The sequence below is a fragment of the Leptonotus elevatus genome, chromosome 7 (assembly GCF_054856555.1).
Source record: "Leptonotus elevatus isolate MCC_2025b chromosome 7, RoL_Lele_1.0, whole genome shotgun sequence".
NCBI lineage: Eukaryota > Metazoa > Chordata > Actinopteri > Syngnathiformes > Syngnathidae > Leptonotus > Leptonotus elevatus.
This window is the reverse complement of record NC_141245.1, coordinates 6,892,523-6,917,604: the sequence shown is the minus strand read 5'-3', so window position 1 is coordinate 6,917,604 and position 25,082 is coordinate 6,892,523. Positions and strand designations below refer to the sequence as shown.

General features: G+C 41.1%; 1 protein-coding gene across 1 annotated transcript; it reads right to left on the bottom strand.

Annotated features, from left to right (window-relative positions):
• Window positions 1-1,460: 1,460 nt before the first annotated feature.
• LOC147170678 (period circadian protein homolog 2-like) lies at window positions 1,461-20,187 on the bottom strand. The gene is made up of 22 exons (XM_086079784.1): window positions 20,040-20,187; window positions 16,713-17,271; window positions 15,414-15,506; window positions 13,807-13,961; window positions 13,593-13,714; window positions 13,256-13,457; window positions 12,257-12,308; window positions 11,793-11,935; window positions 11,577-11,655; window positions 11,374-11,480; window positions 11,108-11,258; window positions 10,511-10,619; window positions 10,172-10,430; window positions 9,894-10,017; window positions 9,688-9,821; window positions 8,913-9,110; window positions 8,461-8,697; window positions 6,583-7,625; window positions 5,282-5,486; window positions 4,970-5,204; window positions 4,723-4,873; window positions 1,461-3,700 (listed from the first exon to the last, which is right to left on the bottom strand). Exons 2-22 carry the CDS (start codon window positions 17,153-17,155, stop codon window positions 3,545-3,547), a joined length of 4,398 nt encoding a protein of 1,465 aa, XP_085935910.1. The 5' UTR covers window positions 17,156-17,271; window positions 20,040-20,187; the 3' UTR covers window positions 1,461-3,544.
• Between the last annotated feature and the right edge of the window lie 4,895 nt (window positions 20,188-25,082).

The window sequence follows — 25,082 nt, the reverse complement described above, 5'->3', positions numbered from 1 at the left end:
TTTGTCAGAATTCTCACTTTAAAGTCAGAATTTTGAATGTGGAAGGAAACCGGAGTACCCGGAGAAAACCCACGCAAGCACGGGGAGAACATGCAAACTCCACCCAGGAAGGCCGAAGTCCGGACTCGATCTCACGTCCTCTGCTCTGGGAGGCGGACGTGCTAACCAGTCAGCCACCGTGCCGCACCAACATGAACTTGTATAACATTATTTATTAGGGCTTAACGAGTGCCAATACCAGGAATTGTATTTGGCCAATAGCAGGCCTTATTTTCAAGGTACTCACAATGGCAGCTGATACCAGTTGACCGTCTTCTTGTGGCCGTTTTACAATCAGGAACTAGGAAGTAGAAGATTAGAAAACTGCCATCATTTTTAAAGACAAATGCTTTATTAGGATTTATAGGTCTTTCTTTAAATGATCCGTCAGTTTTTTGCGTGAACATATTGTGTCTCAAAAGTACTAGTGGTATCAGTATTTGGTATTAGGAATGGACTGATTATCGGTGCTGATATTCAGCATTTTGATGAATATCTGACTTTTTGAAGAATCATATGGCCGATAATAGATCAATTTAAAACAGTAATAACTATAGGGAACTATTTATTTCCAGGGCACTACACTACCTTTTAATTAAAAAAAAAAGTTTTTAAATTAAGAGCACTGTTAGATCGTAGCCCCTAACCTATCATTTTAAAAGCACAAGTAGATTTAGAAACACACACTATAAATTGACTTGCAAAAGTAAATATTAACTCCCCTCTTTTTCATTATATTACCAATAATTGTACTGAAGTGTGGAGCAGAAGTTTGACAGCAATGAAATATATTCAACAATAGTTGTTATTTAAAAAATAATAATTGCTTGGTTACTGGCACGAGTGGATGAAAATTTGACTTGCACTGTCTCAAAATTTCGGAGCAAAATGCCACCATTTAGGGGTAGACTGACTCTGGAGCCCTGATTTCAATTCACTTTAAAAGAGATACCGCTGACTCTGGGAATGCTCTGCACCTTGTTTTTGTTTGAAATTAAAACTAAGATAAGTAAAATGTTTTGAAATTTTGGAAAACTACTGTAGAAAACAATAGGGAGCTATTTCACTTTTTTTAATGCATAATTTTTAAGAAATGCCAATGACCCTGGGAAGTCTTTATATTGTAAATTTGTTTAAAAAAACATTCTTAAAAAAAAAAAAGAGTATCAATTATCGGCCTCCTTGACTACTAATAATTGGTCTAGGCACTGAAAAAAACCCATATTGGTCTATCCCTACTTGGTGTCGATGACTATTCATGAGTTCAGTACCCGTATTGGTATCCAACATCCATAATACCGTGCGACTCCCAATCGGTTTTGTGCTTGAGGGTAATTAGTCATTGCTTGTTTAAAAGTAATACCATTACTGTATTTGTAAATACATCATGTGACATGTGAACAGAGCTGCTGTCTCCACTATTTAAATAGTTCTTGTAATTTTATTACAACATTTTGTCAAAGTTTCAAACACAAATTCCTACATACAATAATGCACAAAACTGCACTATAGTTAAATATAACCAGATTCATACAGTGGCAACAAAACAACCGTACATGACATGTTCATGTGTCAGTACCGTATACTTTATATGCATTTACGGGCTGCGGGCTGTTTCCTCTCATCCAAACTCTCACCAGTGTGGAATTCATTGAAAATTGAGGAAAACAGTAAGGCGTAAAACATTTTCCATGTTGTGCTTTCAGTACATTTCCTATTCCCATATTTGCGTTCTAAATGCTTTACACACTTATAAGAGCATTTGAGCATCCCCAGACCTGAATTGAGACATACAGCAAATGGGCTTGCTTCAGCTGTCTGTGTCTCTGTGCAACTGAGACCAGAGCGGAAGTCTTCACACCTCCTCAGCCAATCACGCAAGGGAATCATCACACATTGTCCACATGGACATTTCGGGGCAGTTTTTCACCGCTCACAGTAACATGACACTGGACTGCCCTCCTTTTACAGCCACACTTACAATGTCAAAGCTTTTCTCCAAATTAAATCAAATGGACAAAACAGGACCACAGAAAGTGAGTTTAACAATGTTTGAAAGGAACAAATGACAAACAAAAAACAAAAATAAACAGTGAGAGATGTCATTGGTCCAGCCTGCGATACATTCTGAGGCCTTAACAAAGCAGTTTGTCAAAGCACCTGAGCTGGTCCCAGAGCGCCGAGCATCACACTCCACAAAAGTGACCGTAGCGCTCTTTCCTGACTTGTTTTGGCAGAAACATGACGGACATATTTCTTTCCTATGGTCCCCCGATTAACTACATTATTCATTATACTCACACAATACTCAAACATGGAATACAGTACTGGAAACCATTAAGGCAATGACTGCCTCAAATTGAAAAGAAAAAAAAATGCCCCTGAGCTCAAACCTTATTATTTTTATTTTTTTTAAAGCTCTCTTCAGTTCCTATGGGTTTCATGCTCTTTGGTGGGGGGGAAAACCTCGCTTTGATCAATTTTGTTGCCCACTTCTATTCCAGTTTAGATATCACAATAAAGCAGAGTTGGCAAAATCCAAGTCCAGAAAGTCAAAACCCTGCCATAGTTTGGCTTTAGCCATTGATGCTAGCTAGCTAGCTCCCTAGCAGGGAAAGGAGCACCATGGGAGGTAGCAAGGGAGCGAGCCAGCTAGCATCTGGCGCTAAAGCCAAACTGTGGCAGGGTTTTGACTTTCTGGACTTGGATTTGCCACCTCTGCACTAAAGCGACCTTTCAGGTCTTGCAGATGACTTAAATGTATAATATATACAGTAGTCAAATGCTAATATATACAATTTTAATCGTTAAGTGATTTGGCAGTAGCATAAGAAACCCTGTTCTAGACAAAATAAATAAGATGAGTTCAATCATCGGATTGTCACTGCTAAGGCAAGTTACAGTTTGACTGAATGCGTCCCGACATTTCTATTGGCTGGTGAGTTGAGTGTTAATCTTTGCCTCACTATAAGTGCTATGCGATGGTCGAAAAAGTACAAGAGTGGGGATTTGGGGGGTGGGGGGAGGTCCCAGCTGACATCAGCTTCAATATGGGGAACATACACAGGATAAAAAAAAACAACAACAAGGAAACCCACTGTGCTCATGACAATCATCTTTTTCCCATATAGTCACTTTTAAAAAGTTGAACAAACTATACATTTTTGACTGCTCATATCATCTCTCAGGAAAAAGGTTGGGGGGAATTAAATAAAAGGAAAAGTGTACATTTCAAATGTGAGCTTGTGTTGAGACAGCTGGATAGCAGAGCGGCCATGTGATCCATCACTCGATCTCACACAGTCAACACATTCGCAGCATCCACACAAAGATCACGGCTTCAGTTCGTCTGTGTCACTTCACGAGTCTTGTTGCGGACGGACGGACGGACGGACGGACGGACGGCCAGGCACACGATTGCTTCGTGTCACATTTACAATATTGTGTGTCTGAGTGTGCATGTGTTAAGGGTCCATGGTTGGTCAAGTCGCTGGCGGTTGAAGGCTCACGAGCCAGAGTCCAGTTTGGGCTGCGGCTCTTCTGATTGGCTCTGAGCATTCTTGCATTCTTGTCTCAGCTCCTCGCCCATCTCCCCTATGTCCATTTCAGAGAGGTTCTCCTCAATGTGATCCTCGGCAGCGTCTTTGCAGTACAGACACTCCTGAACAAACACACACATTGATATTAAAGTTTCAAATTACTGGTGCAGATATTTGGCATTTTGACAAATACCAGCATCGGCCATTTTACGAATGTGAAGGCCGATAAGGCTGGTATCTCACTGAGCGGCGAATGCTTGTGAACGTTGCGAATTTTGCATTTTTACCAGGATTTGTACGATGTTCACAGACAGTTTTTACTTGTTGAAAATAAATTTTGAACATGCACAGACCATTTTTCAATGTCTTCAAAGATCTTTTGAAACCTTTTACGAACCCTGACAAAACCCCAAAATAAGCCACATTCGTAAGCACTTGGCGCTCAGTGATATACAAGGAACTTTTCATTTATGTATTTATTTAGATTTTCCACTTTGTAAAAGATCATGCTCACACTGAGAACTCTACATTTTTTATTAAAATATATATATATATATATGCTGAAATTTTTGGAAAACTCTACAGTAGAAAACTTTAGGAAGCTAGTTTAACGCATGCTGATGACTCTGGAAGCTCCCTGCAATTTTTGTTATCATTTTTAAACAAAGATGTCTATGTATATTCCTTGACTAGTAAAAATCGGTATCGGCCATGAAAACAACCATATCAGTCTATCACTAGTTAGCACGCTTCTGTCCTTATACGGACGTTGATTAGCCAGCCTGTCAACGTATTCTATCTAGTGCTGTCACTATCGAATATTTTTTAGAAACAATATATCTATCAATTATTCAATCAATTAATCGACTAAATGGATTCATTTAAATTTTGCATTGAAGTGTATTAAAAAAAAAATCCTCTCTGATTACTGTTTATTAACCAGTGATTTATGTTGACTTCGTACTTTGTATTCATGTAGTGATAAAAAAAAAAAAGGGGGGGGGGGGGGAACAATTACTGTCAGAGGAGTTGGACAATTTGAAATCCAAACGATTTGATTATTAAAACAGTTGTCGATGAATTTGATAATTGATTACTTGTCGATGAATTGATTGTGAAACATGTTGAGCAAACGGGTTCGGACCTTGACATTGATAGCAGCAGGTAGGCCCCCTCTCCTCATCCACGGGTGTTCTTCCAGCAGCTCTCGGCGCTGGTCTGAGGAGAAGTGAGGCTGGCTCTTCTGCATCTGTCTCAGTCGTTCCTTGTCTTCTCGCAGAATCTTCTGAATGTCCCTGTGGAGAGCAAGTGATGCACCATTTTGATGTGCTCAAGGGAAGGCTTGTGACAGTAAGATTCAAAGTGGATGAGAGTGGATGTGGTAGACGCACCTGCACGGCATTTGATAGGTCATCATGACCTTGTCGTCCGCATTAGCCATCAGCAGCCAAAGCGGCTCCTGGAGAACATACTTGATGAGATGTTCTCCCTCTCCTTTGGCTGACGTCTTGGCCTGTGATTGGCCACCGTCAGAGTCTCCTTCTCTCGTCTTGGCTTTGGTTTTAGTCTTCGGGTCATGTTCCAAAGAATCAATACTGCCAAAGTATTTGCTCGTGTTGCTGCTCCCTGTCGTGTTTTAAAAGAATCAAGTTCAAGTCAAATCAAAACAGGCTTGGAAGCAGCTTTTGTGAGTATCAACAAACCTGTTCTGCTGCCCGAGGCTCCGCTTCCGGATGTACCGCAGCCATTGCAACCAGAGCCTGATCCTGAGCCCGATCCAGATCCTGACCCCGAGCCCATGGAGCCAGTTGCTGAGTGAGAGTCCTCCTGCTCCTGGAGAAGGATGTCCAGTAGATCGCAGGATGAGGAGTGACCGTCACTATGTGCGCCAACTTCAGGAGACTCAACCTGCATCAGGTGGTAAGGAAAAAAACTTCTTGTAAAAGGTGTCATTTGTTTACATATTCTATAGCTTTATTGATTGGAGAGTTACTTTCAGGGGTTGACAGAAAAATATGCAGCATCCAATAATTTGAGATTCATTTCCTTCTACCTTCAGTCTTCCAATTTAGGATTTTTCCTGCCTTTTTTGCTATAAATTTTCAGATTTTTTGGGGGGGGGGGGGGTAATTTTGTGGAGATTTTATGGTAATTTTCGGCATTTCTTTTTTGCTTTTGGACATTTTATAGTTACATTTTAAACATGTCATTTTCTGCCTTTTCTTTTAAAAATATATATTTTTAATTATTTGACATGTTTGGCAATGTCATGGAATTTTATGGTACCGTAATTTTCTGCTTTTCTTGTTCCTTGTTGGACATTTTATGGTCACTTTTTGGACATTTTTAGGTAATTTAAAAAACTTTTTCATCTACTCTTCGCTTCTCTTAAAAATTTGGAATCTGCGACATTTATTTAATTATTCATTAAAAAAAATCGAAATCAATGCATTTAAAGAATATTTAATTAAAAAAACTAAAAATAAATATGTTAAAAATATTAACTAAAATTAATTAATTATTTGATAAATGAACTTGTCACACTGTACACCAGAATTGTTTTTATGTTCAACTCAAGAAAAACTAGTAGACTTTGAATCGACCTGGACTCTTTTCTTGAATATGGTGACCCAGCTTGATATGATTTCAGATTGTTGATTTCGGTTTTGTTATTATTTATAATTTTACTTGTATAATTCCTTTGTGGAGAGAGGGATATATTGGATATTTATTCATTTATTATTATTATTATAAAAAATTTCATATACTTTCTTTTTTGTTTGTTTGTTGTTGGAAAGCATGAAAATTATAAATAAAATATTGAGAAAAATAATAATTGTGACTTTTTTTTTTTTTAGGGAGAGATCCACAAGGAGCCACTTGAGAGGGACTAAAGAATCACATGTGGCTCCAGATCGGCAGGTTGCAAACCCTTGAGTTAGATAGTTTGATCCCCCCAAAAAATTTAACAATTCAGTTCGTTGCAAAAAAAAAAGTCTCTCACCTGCTGAAGATTTTCAACCTTGGCTGAAGCCGTTATGCTCTTTTCCCCGGCGGCTCCTGCCGCAGCAGAATATGTCATTGCGCCGGTGCCCGGCGGTCCAGCTGAGGCCGCCGTGCTGTCCTGCCGTTCCACAGAGCGCTGGCCCTCTTCCATGCTTAGTAGGTTCAGCTGCAGGGGCGTGCTGCACCGTGACTCGAACAGCGTCGGTGATGTGGTGCGCTCGCGTGCACCAGATGCTGGCGTGGAGGAGCGGGAAACCGCGCCCTCTCTGGGCTCCAAACCTGAGGCTTTAGGAGCTTGGCTGTTGAGGCTATAAGGGAAGGGCTGAGCTGGGTACGGGGCTTGAGCTACAAACGGAGTCTGGACTGAGAAAGTAGGCTGGGCAGTGAAGGGCTGCGGGGCAGTGTAGGTCGTTGGGCGGGCCTGGAAAGGCTGCTGAGATGGGAAGGCGGTCGGCACGGGGAAAATCTGTTGGCTGGTGAAGGGAGGCTGCGTTTGCAGGGCGTAAGCCGGCTGCGGGGTCTGAAAGGGCTGCTGGCCGTTGAACTGAGGTTGCGTCTGGGCCTGTTCCAGGAAAAAGGCTGGTCTGGGAGCAGGCCCCATTTGGCCCAGCGGTCCCATTTGAGGATAGAGGTAATTTGGTAGCACAAAAGCCATAACAGGCGTAACAATGGGCGCAGGGAAAGGAGTGGCAGTGGGAGGGACTTGGCTGCTTTGGCCCTCGACAAAGCCTGTGGAAAGGGAGGGGTCCGGACAGGGGACCTGCGCTGGAGCAGCAGGTGCTGGTGGATAGAGTTGGTACGCAGGCACCATGGCTGGGTAGGACACGTTGAAAGCGGACAAGGACGCTTCCGATGGGGACCATGACGTTTGGTTGAGGCCCTGAAGAGGGGGGCGGGGTTTGCGGTTGGACACGTAGCTGTCGGACGATTCAGAATACTTCATGCGTGGCTTCTTAGACTTCCTATTGCGGTTCCCCTTTCTGGCAGTCGTCTCTGGCCTAGTGGTGCCTTGTTTGGCAGCGCCTCGTAGTCCTGATGGTTCTGAAGTGGCACAATAGGAGATCAGAAAATTGTACTTCCCATACTTGAATTCAACAGCCATATTTTACGGACTATTAGGCGCACCGTATTATTAGACGCGATATCAATGAATGGGCCTATCTTAAAATATTTACATACACAAGACGCACCGGGCTATAAAATGCATTATGTCAAACAGGTTATCCAAATTGTACCATTATGTTTTTGTTTTTTTAAATAGATTTAGCGCTATTATGCTAGGTTCAACCCGACAAGAAATGTGAAATATGAAAGTGTCTCGCTTGCTTTTGTTCACCATGCAACTACATGGGGGTTGCTTCGAGCAACGGAGGGCAAACTACGACAGACGGAAAAAAAGCTTGACATTCGGTGCATGTGTTATTACTTTGGCTAATGCTAAATGCTGTCTTGGTTGACAGTTCAAGAGCTGTAAACAAGACAATGCACTGAACATCATCCAGCCTTTTTGCACGATTGGCAGCTATTGGACGCTGGCTGAATAGTTTACCTCATGGTCTCACATTATAACATTAGAACCGCTCAGCTTGCGTTTGGTCTGACAGCAGCATCAGGTTAGTTGGACTTTAATTTCCATGATTCTTTGACACGTAAGCACTGGGAAGTAGTTTCTAGTTCCGGTATGACGAAAACATGGACGCCAGCTAGTGATTAGATGCGGATGAGAATGAGAACGTGAACGTAATAGGAAGGAATTTGAATTAAAGACGAAAACATTTGCGCCTGATGATCCCAAAAATACGGTGCCCAAGAAAGGAGTGAACACAATTGGTGAGAATTGATCATTTCATGCTGTTGTTGTGAAAATATTGTTTACCTTCAGGATTGACTGGCCCCTTCTGCCTGTGCAGATGTGTGGAATAATCCTTCTGGAAGGTCCTGGCTTTACGGAGCTCTCGGCAGCGATTGAGGAAGACCTGCTCTTCTTTCTGGGTGTGCGCTGCCAGCACCTGTTTGGTCAGCCCCAGCCGCTTATAGGCCTCTTTCTCCTGGCTCAGCGGAGACACCACACTAACGGGAGGAGCGGGGCTCTCGGCCACGTCCTCAATTATTTCTGTCAAAACACCGCATTCATAAACGTCAGTCACCATTTGGATCGACCTCATCTAATACTCTATTATCTCTTGCACTCTCTTGTTTTTGCATGGCATCTTGGTACTGCTCTAATATGCTGTATTGTATTAACCAGTATTACACTCATCTTATTACTTTGTTTTTTTGTTCTGCTTCTGAGGGAATTGTATTTGTAACTGCAAATACAAAACTTACCAGACTCCGGTTGAGGCTTCTTGTCTCCCACATGCACAATGGTGCTGCTATAGCTACACTGAGATGTGATTGACACAACACTTTCTGCCTTGCTGGGTAAGGGAAGCGGTCCCATTGGTGCTCCAACCACTGCTGCTTCGGACTTCTTGAGCGCTTTCATGTTTGACAATCCGGGCTGGCCCCCGAGCACCAAAGAATCTAAAGAAAAGAGTCACCAATTGTTGGCTCTCAGTCTCACAAGTCTCATCACTAAATCCAATGCAGGAAAAATGGAGAGGGTGTGTCCATGCTGGAACGCAAATGTGTCTGAGTGTGTGAGTACTGTATATACATATATTAGGGGTGGTACGTTTTTTTTTTTGAAGTGTCCATCTGTGTTCCCACAACTGTTTTTTTCCTTTTGTTTCCCGCCCAGATGCACTAAGCCAAGATGGCGGCGCGCATGATTACGATGGCGCATCATGATTCACACTCAAGTTCGAGGAAGGACACAACATGTGCGTCATATCCTTCCGGCAACACGGCCGCCAATCATATTGCAGTGGGGCGCGTCTTGGCTCGTAGGCTTCTCCAGTTGGAGTCATAATAACGTCAGCATCATATGCCACCACAACAGAGATGTTACACACCCACGCACAATCTCCGATACATAAAACAGACGACGTGGAATTACACCTCACTGTAAATCGCTATGTTCGAGATTGAGCCGTGGATTTTGTAAACCGTTCCACCCCTAATGTGTGTGTATGTGTAGCCCTGAATCATCAGCACACACCTGTGTTGGAATCACCAGGCGCTTGCACAGCGTCCTCTGTGCACTTTTTATCATCATCTGAGTTGGAGGAGGTGTTGGAAGAAAACTGGTATTTCCTCTTTGCAGTGATGGGGATGTTACAACTCTCCAGGTACCTGCAAAAAAAGGTAGAGTGTAAGTCTTCGATTTAAATACGACACAAAACACACAGTTTCACACACGCTTACCGGATGACACTGTCAAGGCAGCTAATCTGCTGGTAGGAGCAGACAGTCTGGTCTTTAAAGGTGAATTCATCACTATCTCTCGGTGCAGAATCCTTCAGACGCACCAATGGACTCTTTTGAGACACTGTCGTTGCAGAAAAATAAACAAACGTGTCTTTAGCACAACAAATGAGCTGTCGCTCTCTCCAACAAAAGAGTTTTCACAACATTTTTCATAAAAGCATCCTGTATGATGGAACGGAATTTGATTTTGATTTTTGGTACTGAAGTGAGCTCACCATCAGAGTTCTTCTTTTCGGGTTTGGATGGGAAAGGAGCAGGTGATGGCGGAGGGGAGCCCTGATTCTTCAGCATGTGAACTCCCTTACAAATCTCCTGGAATGTCCTGGTGGGCTTGGCCTTGCTCGTCTCCTCAGCTGTGTTCCCGGCTATCACGTTCCCATTGCTTTCGCTGGCTGAGCCGTTGCTCACCTGTTGTTCGTGGGAACCGTTGCTGCCATGGCTGCCATAACCACTGGATCCCATGTTGTGAACCGGCTAAGGATAAAGAGGCCATTAAACAAACTGGCAAAAGCTTGCGTTAAAGCGCTTCAATAACCTATAATGTGTGTACATACTTGTAAAAGTAGCCTGTGGATCTGCTCACTAATTTCTTGCATGTCTGAATCCATCATCTTCCCTTCATTGAAAGCAAGTGCGTCAAAAACATCTTCATTCACAGGACCCCTGAAAATAACATCACTCGTGTCAGTAAAACACATCTTGAAAGTGGACGACTCAGATTTGCACTGACTTTACATGCGAGTTGATGCTTTGCATTGAGAAGAAGGCTTGACTAGTGATGCGACGTTCACAAATGAATCGAGTCTTTTGAACGGCTCTTCAATGCGAACGATGGGAATCGAGTCTTTGTAGCGAGCCGTTCAACCCCCTAATTCCGATGTATCAATAACCTCAGTATTGATTTTATGAGTAAAACATTGATGATTTAAAATAATGCGAAAAAGCATAAAAGAGTCTTTTGAGTTCCTGATTGAACGACAATAACACTTCCCACTTTGGTTTGTCTTCTGTAATTGAATTGAGGAAATTATTACGTAATGTTCCTCATAAAAAATCTGCATTACTCTATCTCAGAATTGTAGGTGATCAAAATCCAAATTGGCCATCAAAAAGTGGAACATAGCTTCTAATGTGTGCATGCGAAGACTTACATGCGGACTTTGTGCCTGCCGATGACAAAGGAAACTTTGCGGCTCCAGGGGTTAACAAAGCTGGACCAACTGGTGTCGATTGTGATGTATTCCCCATTTCTTGCACAGAAGCGTATTGAGTGGTCAAATGGCTGACCAGCATACTTCAGAACTGTTGAGGGAAGGGAAAGAGTGTGAGAACTAATATATTTATTTATAAATTCACTAGTAGTAATTAGTCTGGCCAGATGGCACATATCAATCCCAAGAAAGAAATCTAGCCTTACTCTTGCGATGCACAGCCAGCATGATAGGCCTGTCACTTGGGTGCAAGTTGAGCAGGAGAGGTGTCCCGATCAAGTCCTGGGGGAGGTAACCCAACAGTGGAACCGCCCTGATGGAGGATATTACAAGAAATTTACATACCGTTTTCCACACGCATCAACACATTGATCGTTCCTAAAGTTCATAAAAGCATTCTGTTACTCACCTTTCATCCACATCCTGAAAAACACAGTTAGGCGTGTGTGTTGTGGTGAAGATGCGCTTGTCAGGAGGGATTCTGGGTGCTAGCAACAGAGAAAAAAGATCCACATTAGCCCTGTGCTTAAATCTAACAAATTAAATCCATGTTTTGTAAAGTAGTAATGATAGTGGTGAATCATATTTCTCACATAAGGGCCAGTGCTCTTATTAGTGTTCTCACCTTCATAACCGGAGTGTACCCTCTCTGCCAGCAGGAGGCAGCAAAACTGCTCCTCAGATAATTCCGCATCCTGGACTTTCATTAGATAGGGAGTCATGCGGAAAGGGTAGTACTGCATATCCCCATAGTGTTCCTTTCCACCACTTGAAACACATACATGACAATTTCGATTAGTTTTGTTTCATTCATATAACTGAAGCAAAATTGCACTACTTGTAGCTATGTTGATGCTGTTGTCTCCATTATTGCTGGCATTAATCAGAACTCAAGTAGCAGGTAGAGCCAAGTACATCCGTGCCAAGCTCAGTAGGTGAAGTGCAGTGAAAAAGGGTCTGAATATCACAAGCTCACAGCTACTACCCCACATACTCCCTTTGCCCCTGTTCTGTGCTACTTTGCTTACTCGGGATTGTTAAGAGCAGAAATCTATGAATCACAGCATCTGCATGTGCACTTTCACTCACCTGATGCGGCAAAAGAAGGACTTCTCCTGCATGCACTCCGTGGGAGACGACTCTGAAGAAGAGGGCGGAGAAGCAGGATGACTACATAATCAACAATGCGCATTACCATAAGTAAACTTTACACATTTTACAGCAAATTGTGTTCTTTCAGGTAATGTTAGTTGTAGTGGCCTAAAATGTAATTTTATTTGTGACAGAATGTGACGCTACCTCTTAGAAGTAGTTATGCGCTCAAGTTACTATGTTGCACTGTGTAAGAATAAGTGGAATTGCTGAAATGTTATGTCTTAGATTTTAGTTGATGTAGTCATACGATTAATTAAGATTAAAACATTTTAATCACCTGACACCCCTATAAAAATGAATTTGTTTGTTTACATGGTTTGAACCACTATTGCACTAGACTTCAAAGCCATATAAAAACGTATCATGTTGGGATAAATCCATGTGAATAAACATACGACAATTGGCAAAATTTGAATGTGCCCTCGTTTTTTTTCTTAATGTAAGGTTTCGAATCGGGACTATGTAATGGAAGATATATAAAAGGAAGTGACTTGTACTCGTGTACAAAAAGTGTTATTGGAACATCCCTAAACCCAAACTTCAGCGAGGCAACAAACATACGTGTTAATGTGATTTTTTTTGAGAGGTGGTATGCCACCCAACAAAATTGGCAAAAAGGTCAACATCTTACCATTAACAATAGTTACAGTATATATTAATAGCTATAAAGCAGATAATACGAAACAGTGTGGCAGGTGTCTGTGCGCATGAATCAGTTTGTGTGATATTGATCATGCTAATAAAATATGTGCTATGTGTGTACAGGCATGTGTGAGTGGGTGGCTCGTGTGAAGGAAATATGTGTGCAGGTGGTGGGTGAGATTTGGGTTTCATGTGGGTTTTCCACGTGCCTGGTGCAGCTGGCGGGAATCAAACCTCCATGCAACGTGTTAAAATGCAACACTTTTTTTTTTTTATCATTTTTGCTGTTACCTGCTCCGGTGCACATGCTCCACGAGGGCAAGCGGTACGGAGTGGTGAAGCTGTAGAACACGCTGACATCCTGAGGTGTCAAGAATTCCACAAACTTGGCATTATGGAACACCTCACGCTTGCAGTTTAAGATGGTCGCCGCCTGATCGGAGATGTAAACTATTTTCCCCGTGATTAGTGACACGGCCACGGCAAATATGTCCTGGAAGACACAAAAGTACAATGTTGTTAAAACACTAGAAGAAGAAGAAAAAAACAGTACAAAGAGGCAACATTTGAAGGGAAATGATTGTGAACGTCTGTGAAGTCATCACACATGTAGGAGCAAGGACCTTACAGTGTTTCTGAGCGTGTATTCAGAAGTGATACTGTTGATTTCCTCAATGGTGTAGGATGACACTTCAAAACCAGGAGGTTGGCTGTCATTGATCATTAGCATCTGGTAATACTCCTCATTGGCTGTCAAAGGGAAAACAGCACAATTGAAGAAGTTGATGCATGACAACATTTGTGGATTGACACAAGATGGCTGAGCAAGACAAAATTCTTACCTTTCACCTGCTTGACACAGCGTAGAGCATATTTGAGTGTGTTGACAGTGGTCGACTTGCCCTTGCTTCTCTTCTCCATGGGCAAATGCATCTTCAACTCCTTCAGGGTCTTGAAGAGCTCTTTCTGGGTCTTGGCTTTAGCCGACTGTTCGCTGCTGCAGAGCGTACACGAGACGAATACACGTGCATCAGTGAAAAGGTCTCACCAATGCTGGCACGCTCCTGAGCGGAGGTATAAACTGGCTGAGGAATGGTGATGAGAATGACTGGCACTGAGGTGAGTCACTGTAAGTGAGATGTGGATGTGGAGGAATTAAGGAGCTCTCTCCTCTTACAGTTTAGACGCAGTTCAACTTTGGAGAAGGAGAAAAGCACGAACTGGAAACATGGCGGATTGTTCTAGTTCTGAGGGTTCACTTTGAGCTGCCATATTTTAAAAGGGGAAGTCAACCTCAAAATTGCCATTACAATATGTTCTATGAAGCCCCACTACTCTAAACAATGTATTCTGATTTTGGGTGATGCGTTAATTTTGAATTCTAGTTTTTGAGTGCGTTAATTTAAAGTTGCTTTAACTCCAATCATTTTTTTAACGCATGATTAATGACCGCCCCTTACTTGGAAAGCCTGTACTGTGGGAATTCCAGTCGCAACAAAGCAGACACATCCACATCAAAAAATTTGCAGTAATACATTTAAAAATACTGTAATACATATATTTGTGGAGACTGGGGTCAAGTTGCATTTTACAATTTTAAAAATGTGCAGAATTTCACAAGTTACTTCATGTTCAAGATTACAAAGCTCTTAATATGAAAGAAAAATGCAGTGAGCTGTCACCACCGTCTAACAAATGCAACTATGCCATCTAGTGGCAGAAAAATAACCTCAACACAAATCAATACTACACTTGTTTTTTACAGTACAGTACATCTTTTGAATTTGAACTAAATTTTATGAATTATGAAATTACTGTATTAATGACTAAAAGATGCAACCAACATTTTTCCACTTTTATGTTAACACAGTATGAAAACTTTGAAAAAATTGTGATTAATCGTGAGTTAACTATTGAAGTCATGTGATTAATTACGGTTAAAAAAAAATTATTCGCCTGACACCCCTAATTCTGATTAATACTGCGTTTGTAGAATATGAATAAAAGCAACAAAATCTAAATATTTTTTATCAGTGTCAGAGGCAGCCATTTTGTCACGTGCTGTCGACTGAAAATGACATCACAGTTGCTCAGGGCTCAGGTAGTGACCCATAAGAGCTCACCTGTTTTCTGAAGCTGAGCCGTTGATTGGCAACTGTGATGTCATTTTCAGTTGACGGCAAGTAACAAAATGGCCGCCCCCTCACATGGAATAAAAAAAGGTGAATTTTGCTTCTTAAATGATATTCCCTAAACGCAATATTAATCAGAATGCCGTGTTTAGACAAGTGAATTTGCATAAAACATATTATTGGAAAGAAAGGGTTGACTTCCCTTTTAAGCATAACTTTGAAAGACTAATCATAACAAATATCATAAATGTCCATAGACCATGCATGATGCTGACTGCACTAGTGACTTGCGGCCGTTGAAGGTTTGTACTACTAACCTGCAACCACTAGTAGATGGGTTGTCCTGCTCGGAGCTCACCAGACTGAAAGCATTGGAGCTGCTCGGTGGTGAGGGGCTGTGAGAGTTTGAGCTGTAACAATGAACAACATATTATCGACACTGTTGGGAGTGGGGTGAAAAAACATTTCAAGGGCAGAAACTAAAGACTGTGCAAAACAAGTGAGCTAAAGATTTGTTATAACGTGTCAGACAAACAATGTGAACCTAAGCAAACAGATTGGTCACGCGTGGAAAGAAAATGATTTTTACGGACAAAACAAACAAGCTGGGCAAATGTCTGTATACCAAATAAAAAATATTTTTTCCCGAATGATCATAGTCTTGTAAATCAAGAAATGAATATATGGTGGCGGAATAAAACAAATAGAGCTTTTTCCTTTAAATTGCAAATTCCCATAAAATCCCTCTTTGAGTTAGTTTTATTTTTGAAAATATCTACATTTTCTTAGATAGTCCATGAACATTTGTATGACATGATAATTACAAAGAGAAACAAGAATCCTCAAAGAAAGACATGGACATTTGTAGAAAAGACTTGTCAAGTTTGTGGCGCATAATGTTTAGACTTTGTCAACGTTATGTGTTACTATATGCTGACTGCTAATGAAAAAAGAAGGTGAATAGCCACACTTAACTCTAGTGACTTCATGACATTGTTACTTTTTGGAAAGAGAAATGTCTTCAATGGTTTTCGGCCATCTACCTACAGGACAAAACAAGCTGTGGGTGTTTGTCTCGGACTATCGGTAATTGCATTATAAACGACGTACAGTATCTTCTGTCTGAACTACGACAACAATGGTCTTGCAGAAGAAATGCCTCAAATTTAATTTGCAGACATGTTCAGATGTGCTTATGATCGCCAAGGCCATTAGAGGGCTCTAAAAGAAATCTATTGGTACAACCCAGGTGCAGCAGGCTAAGATCTGAGATTAAATATTACTTTCACATTGTGATTATACTATAGCTAATAAGTTGACATCACAAATAAAATGTCTGTTTAAATTGGACACGGGTGGCTTGATAGAAATACCCTCGAAGGCAGCACATTGATTTTTATGCAATGGTTTAAGAGTTATGGGTCTTGTGAATGCAACTTTTCTGTCACTGTCATTTTAAGTCTTAAGAAAGCAGACCACAATGCAGCCATGACTCATACAGGAGAAAATAGTCTCTCTATTATATTTAATGATCCATACTTCCATGACCTAGATGGTGCGCTTCCACATAACGGCGGAATATTTGTACACGATTGAGTGCATTCGAGTGCTTTCACCTCTTGTTGCTTCCCGATGACTCGTGGAGAGCGGAATCTTTCCCATTTCCATTTGAACTGCCCACAGATTCATTGCCATGAGACTCGTTTCCATGTGATTCGTTGCCATGGGATTCCGTCCCACTCCCACTAGAGCAGGCCATCTCGACATCTTCGTGTAAGCGGGTCCGCTTCCTTTCATCGTGGGGAGACCCGGGCGAGGCGGGGTGCTCTTGGCTGCTGTCGCTCCCCTCGGAAGCCAAGCCCAGCTCCGGTTCCATGTCGCCCCCATCCCTCCTGCCACAACCCTCGCTGTAACTGCTGGCCATGCGGTGAAGTTGGCTGATGGCGGAGCGCGGAGAGATCTCTCCTTCCTCCACCTGAAGGCTGACCCTTTCACGGGATCGTTCCCGCCCGTCCAGGGTTGAATAGAGGTAATGCTGAGGGTCACTGTTCTCTGACATGGAATGGACCAAAAGGCAGGAGATGGGAGTCTAGGTTGTCTTCACCATGGCAGCACCACAAATGGTATTGGAGTGGGGTGCAAGTGAAGTTGATCCCTCACCAACAAGGATGGGCTCTACAATAAAAGAAAATGTGTATTTGACATCTGAGCCTATACATAGCAGCAATCAATAATGGTTAGGAGAAACTTTACATCAAAAATTCAGTGCTCATGACTGATCTGATCAGACAGCTTGGCAATAGATGTTAAAGTCTGTCTGACAAAATAAACCAACGCGTGCACACATAATCACAGAGAAAATGGAATTCGGATCCACATTTATGACTGAAGATTCTCAATTCAAAAGAGTATAAAGCTATAAAATATCCCTAAAGACAAATGAACATCCTTCCTAAATACAAATAACATTTGCAATTCCCATAGTTGTATGCTCAGTCAAATTGCCTATTCACAAGATAACACAATTGGATACATATTTCATTTCTAAAACTGTAGCTTTATCCTTCCGATATCAGGTAATCGAGAGGAAAACCGAAGAACAGGTCTCGGCGGACACATAGAGCCCCCATGTACACATTTTACTATGCCTTACAGATTCTACACAACTATGGCAAATTATCAATGATTTCACATCATCTAATGCACGTCACTTGAAAGGACGTTAAAGCGCAACGTATATCACATCTATATTAATCGATAATACAAAATAATGTACAAAAGAAGCAATTTTCACAATATTTCACTTCCTTAGGAGGTACTTACAGTATATTTGTTTTATCCACCCTCTCACAGGCACTGCAGAAAACCCCAAGCAGGCTGCAGCTACAATATATATGTAACACAACTTCTGCAATCTGATCTCTCTACACTCTTTACATAAGCACCTGTGTACAGCCTTATAAAAACAGGTAGTAATGTTGAGATTTCTCTTAAGACCTCAAATAAATTCTAAGCAACCACGCATCGTGCTGCTGCTTCTGACATGCTCTTCTGAAGTTGGGACTGATGATAGACACTCTGTTGAGAGGAGACCTTCGATTGGCTGCAGCCAATAACCAATCAGGAAAGAGCAAGGCGTGTCAACAGGTTACAAGCCATGTTAGCCAATCAACGGATTTACAACAAACATATCTCCTTCGCTCTCATGTTAAAAAATAATTTATGTAACATGCACATTTTATGATACGGTACATTTCTTAAATAGCATTCTTCACACAGAAATCCTCATATACACATATACACAAGGCAATATATAATTAGCACTTAATATCAGTCTCTTAACACCATAGAATTAATTAACTATAGAATTCAGGCCTTGAACAGCCACCAAGTCAAGGAAATCATTATAAAACAAGATAAAAAAAAAAATTATAATAATAAATATATCAACAAACTGAAGCTGGTCCTTGCTTTGTATCTATATTAAATTTACAAAGCGACCACGATGCTTTAAAAGGGCAAGAGAAAATGAACCACATGATTTTGAGACTACACTCCACAAAGACACAAGAACATGGATAAAACTTACTACGCCCTTCCAATGGGAACACAGAACTGACGGCAAAGGGGGAAAAACGTGAGTAAAATAAATTCCGAAGGACAGGAGCTTCAAAATTCTATAGAAACATGCTCACAAACACGCAACTGTCAGAATGACATAATGAAACTGAAGTCAAGTCCTGTAGTGCTTGCAGCTCTGCATCATCATTCAGAGGCTGAACCAGTCATACTAGCCCAACTCTCACAGTATTATACAACGTTGCTCCAGTCACATGGATTTGGATCCAGCATGGCTCCAAGCTACTGTAGGCCTTCTTTCATAAAACAAAAGGCTTTCCAGTTTCCACTTCACCCAGGCATGGCACTTTCTCTGCACAATTCTAATAAATCCCACTCTAAATCTCTAAATCAAATTGTAATCGGATGTCTCTTGTTTGGTCAATTTCAGCACAAACACACAACATAAAACCAAAGAAAGATAGTTACATAGATATCGGTACACTGTATTAATTTATTTTCAAATGGCGAGTATAATGAAACATTTAGTACTTCCTGAATCATGAGACTATGCAATGTACTCGCCGGCATTTAAAAATTTAAAGCATGGAAACGACGCAGTTCAGAAAAAACCTTTAGGATATTTACAATTGGTGAAATCAAATAGCTTTGTCAAAGTCGACCTAATCTTGACAGTACAGTGTACCGAAAGTGGGGAAAGGAAGGTATAAGTTTCTCAGTAAGCAGTTGAGGCCTATGAGCAAAAGACATACCCATGTAATAATAATCCATGACACTTATACGGCTGCAAAATTGCCTCATTTCAATCGTATATCATTAAATATGAAAGGAAATGGCAATTTATACATTTCTAATACATTAACCAGGCTATGAAAAAAAGGCTTCCACTAAATCAATTATGTTACAATAAACGACATTATGTTGATGGGAATCGATTATTACCCATAGTTCCAAGTGCTTGAACTTTAAAATAAGAATATGTACCACAAAAACTCGAGAAATTGGCAAAAAAAAAACCATTCCCTCTTGCCCCCCTCACCCACAGTGACCTGCTATTCACAATCCACACACACGTTGACCTGCAATCCACAGCACGGTACACTGACACAGTTATGCAAAAGTGACGATACAGCCTTAAAACAGACACGAAAACAACAATCGAGTGGCCCAAGTCACGCAAATAGACACAATCTTCCTATATAGGTATTCGCAAAACAGCAAAATTTCATTTTTGCGTTTAAATAAGTAAAAAAAAAAAGTAGAGCAAGCTGAATGGCCCGCACATGCGCAGATCGGATTTAGTTATGCAATTTATTTGTACGCTCTTAGTACATCTACGAGAAGAAATTTCAGCCAAAACTCACCTGGATTATCGAAATAAATTGCCCTTCCCGGACGTATATTATGTCATGTAAAATTAAAGTCGAAAGACGCAAAAAATGTCCACGTAAAGCTTATTCCACAATGGGAGACGGCATTCTGACAGGCTGACACAGTGGTCGGCAGTTCCTCCCCCGGTTCCCTCCGGTTTAGATACACCAGCCAATCAGCGAACTCGCATCGCGACCTCAATTCTGACCCCGCCTCCATAGTTTTGCAATTGGTCAGAAATCGTGGGTATCCATGGAAAAAGCGACGAAATTACAAAGAGCTGAGCTCATTGCTAGATGGTCCTGTCAATCATTTTATATAAACAAGCCAACCTCCGCACGTGGAATCCCATGTTACGTGTCTCGTGGAGCGAGCATGGTAGTTGAGATTCATAAACAACGCGTTGCAAGTGAGAATTACATAAAAGCAAAAGTATGACTTATGGACTGTCAATGGAGAATCACACATGAAGCTGACTTACGATTGGCTATCCACTTTTTAAACTTTCCGCGACGCGTGGTCAAAGCACCGGGCACCCCACGAGTTTGTTACAGCAAATTTCCATTGAAAATACAATTCTACAGGTAGCTATTAAGTTCAGCGGCGATCAAAGTGTCGTGACGTCAATCTGGTGCATAAATGACCACAACATCAGGTTCACTAAACCAACGAATCCGCCAGTCTGGCCCTATAAAGGCATTTAAAAAAGGTTTCGTAATATGCCATGTTCGCTGACAGGCGTGACCGGGTGGGGGCTACAAGTGTACATGTGCCCTTTTGTGTTTATTTTTTTGTGGCATGCCTGGGGCTTTTCAAAGCTAAAACGTTATTTCTGTGTTATACAAATGTTACATTTGAACATTTCTGAGGGTGGCCTTCCTGTGTAGAATTTGCATGTTCTTGCAGTTGCCTTTCCTCCCATATGGTTCAAAAGATGATTTTTTTGTGCAGGTGTACAAAGAGTGAGCATGATCAGTAGACAGCTTAAGACGTCATCCCACATTTATTTGCATTTCAAGATGTTGCTGTTTTATGACGCTCGTGGCATACTGAAGTCCATATTGTGTTTACTCGAATGGAACACGGGGAAATGAGTTAATCATGAGAGCATGTGCTGTTTTCACATGCCGACATAGTAGCCAAAACACCATATTGTACACTCCAAGAAAGCCAAAAATGTAAATCAGACAAACAGCCTCATGTGCTGAGTAAGTGCCAGTGACTGGTCAACAATCCGCCGTCTGCCCGCCTGGGGTCCACTTAGCACTACTCGCTAACATCCACCCCCTTTCACTGCTTGCTTGCATGCACCCACCACTTTCAGTGGCAACATGCTGAGATGCTAAAAATGTCCAGGTTATGTCTCAAAAGGCTCTTAAGCACAACGGGGAGGTATATCTCTTCCAAATGTGTTACTATTGAGTAGAAAATCTACAGTCTGTGTGAGCTGATCATCGGACTTGGAAAGGTGGCTGCAGTGAAGGGAAGAAATTCAGAATGTGGTGATGTCCACGGGCTTCATGTCAACATGGACTAAACATGATTATCATCATTGAGGCCCTGAAAATGGACAAAGCCATCTATCCATTTTCTGGAGTACTTGGCCGCCCACACACTTATATTATATAATAAAAATAATTGGCTTCACCTATCCCTGAATAAAAGAAAGGTAAGGACAATATTTAATACATTCTGCCAGGGTATGTACATTTATGAGCACAATTGTTTAGACCAGGGGTCAGCAACCTTTCCTGTCAAAAGAGCCATGTTAGGCCAAATAAGCAAAAATCTGTCAGGAGCCACAAAACATTTGAATATTGTGAATCTGTGATGAACAAAACAGTGTGTAATTGTTAGTCTAATATGTTGAGGGCCCAAGAGGTCATTAGAGCTGCACCATAACAGGAAAAAAAAAATGCAGCATCCAATACTTTTGAGATTCATTTTCTTCTAACTTTCGTCTTCCGTTTTGGGATTTCGTTTTTTTCCATACATTTTTGGACTTTTCTGCATCTCTGTTAAATTTCTGACATTTTTTGACAATGTTATGGATATATTTTGGACATATTTTCTGCCTCTCTTCTTTTTTTTAAACTTTTTTTCTTCCTTCTTTTCATGGACATTTGTGGTAATGTTCTGCTTTTCCTCGTACTTTTTAGACATTTTACTGCCACTTTTTGGACATTTTTAGGTATAAAAAAAGAAAAGAAAAATATTCCGTCTATCTATCTACCTTTGTCCAACAACTTAAAAATGTTGACTCTATTTTTTGAATATTGTTAATTCTTTTGAAGAATATTTCATCTAAAAATATGTATTTAATTTTCTTATTTTCTTCTATTTTCTTTGAATTTTTAGAGATCCACAGGGAGCTAAAGGAGAGGGACTAAAGAGCCACAGGTTGCAGACCCCTAGTATAGACAACCACCCCCACTCATCAGCCAGATCAGCATTGCAAATAAGAAGCCGTTCAATTGTTTTACCTAAATAAATGTGTTAAACACTTGTACCCGGGTTGGTTTACTAACCTAGAGAGAGAAAAGGAGGAACTTCTTTTTTTTCTATTTTGAAAGTCATCCAATGCTTGCACCAGTTTGTTAGGTATGCCATGCGTGTATCAGCCCCATTCAATATTCTCTCCGTTCAACACCATCCTGTCTTTTAATAACATTCATTAGGCTGGGAGATTGTACGTCCCACTTCACAGGTGGGTGGGATTCTCTAAACAAGTGAGTCACCACGTGGGCAGCTCCGGAGCTTTAAAAAAAACAGACCGGATTGTCATGATTATCTAACCAGAAATCCTCTTGGTAATGTGTGTTATTATTACAAGATTTGTTGAGACAGTTTCTTGTGATTATTATCGGGTGGCAAGTATATTGAAGTCTGATAGAACTGGTAAAAGGTTACTGTGCAGGTATATATTTCTAGAGTTTAAGCAAAAATAAATCAATTGTTTGAGCTCATATTTCATGTGTAACACGTTAAAGCAGATTGTTGTTTTCATGTTAATCATTTTTATAAAAATTTGTGCAGTAAACTGCATTCAAATCTGCCAATGAATGCAAATCTCCCATAAGTAGAATTTTAATCCTTCATGACTAACGTATACTGTCTACACTTTACACTTAAGCTATCAATAGGTTTGTGTTTTCTACCGGTTATATTATTACATAAGTTTATGACCAACACCAGCAGGTGACGGCCACCAAGCAAACACCATGTCCTCAAACCCATGTAAGCCAATAAATCACCACTGTATGACAACAGGATCGTGGTGGGTGCGCTGGATCTCAGCCCAGCTGATTTTGGACGAGAGGCGGGGTGCACCCCGGGAGTGTTTATTATAGATATAGGTTTTGTCGTTTTCATGGTCACTTTTCAACACATGTGCTTATTGGCTTAATCAAAGATTCTAGATTGTCTGCAGGTCTGAATGTGAATAGCTTCTTGTCTTTATGTGCCTTGCGACTACTGTACTCTGCTTAATGTCAACTGAAATAGGCTCCAGTTCGCCAAGACCCTAATGAGGACAAGAGGCATGGAAGATGGATGGATGATGATAATAAATAATATTATGTAGCACAAAAATCAATAATGCAACAAAGTAACCCGTCAAAGATAGAATTTTCTGCATCTCAAACAAGCATCTGTACTCGCTCCTGCACTCGCTCGTGACTTCTAACTATTTTGACATTGGGATTTTTAACTACATTGTTGCAATATACCTGGCGGAAAAAGAGCTGACGGAATTGAGGAGATAAAATCTTTTCTCGCAAAACTCAAAAGAAATGGTCACCAAAATACTTGAAATGAAAATGAGCATTGAGCCACGTTTGCAGGAAATTCAGCAGTTGAAGAAAGACACAAGAAAAAGATCGACGAATTGTCACTTTGGAACAAAAAGTGGATGATTTGAAACAGAATCTTCGAATCCAGATTAAACCACGCCGCGGCCCTTCGGCTTAATTTATATGCATATTAAGTGCAGTTGATTCTGACCAAGCTTCAGCGAACAGCAAGTGACAACTCGAGATTTGGGATTAATTGTGGATCCAGTGCACATTCAGATGTGCTTTTCGCTTCCAACTGGGGGGGACACGACCACCGGCAGTTCTGATCAGGTTTGTTGACAGGAAGAAAAAGATTCCTCTTTTGAGAGATCGCTACAAGCTTAAAGGTAAACATGTCTACGTCAATGAAAATCTAACAAACCGAAATGCTGACATTGCCAGAAGGGTGCGACAATTGAGAAAGAATGGATTTATCGAGAACACATGGACAAAAGACTGTTGGATCTTCATTCAATCAAAAGAAGACTCATCTTCTGAGAATAAAATACAGATCGTGAAAATAATGGAAGAATTGGCAGAGTTTGAGAGACAATAACTGCAATCAGTAACTCACATCATTAAATTGTGGATTAAGTCTTACCTAAATGAAATTATTGTAACATATTACTAACTAACCCAAAACTGGAGTTGTTATGATTTGAATAATGCAGGTGTAGCATATGATTACTTGCTGACACTGCCAAGGTTAACTCTTGTTAATACACCTACAGTGATAACATGTATTGCTGTTCCTGTAAGAATGTAAACATTGTCTGGCTCTATTTCTGTTTGGACATTTGATGTAACATGCAAGACTGTCGTGATAAGGTTTTATTGTGGCTGCAATGTATCTGCTGTAAATAGTTACAATGGGTTGGTAAACGTGCTTCCGGGATGGAGCCGACGGGGCCTACTCAGCTGGTGGGTGGCCTTGGTGGGCGCTAAGGAGTGTCAAGATCTAAGCATCATCTGGATGCTGGCAACAGTGGTGGGTGGGCCGGTGGCTGAGCTGACCAGAATGGAGTGAACATTGCTGTGGACGCAATGGGCAGAATGCAAGCCCATCGACTCTTCTGGAAGCCACAACATGTGTGAAAGCTGATCCAAGGTCAGTGAAGACGCTACTGGTGAAAAAGCATGCGCTCGCCTTGGCTGCTCGCTTGGTTGGGTGGGCCTGTTGGTGGCGTCCGGGAACCGATTTAC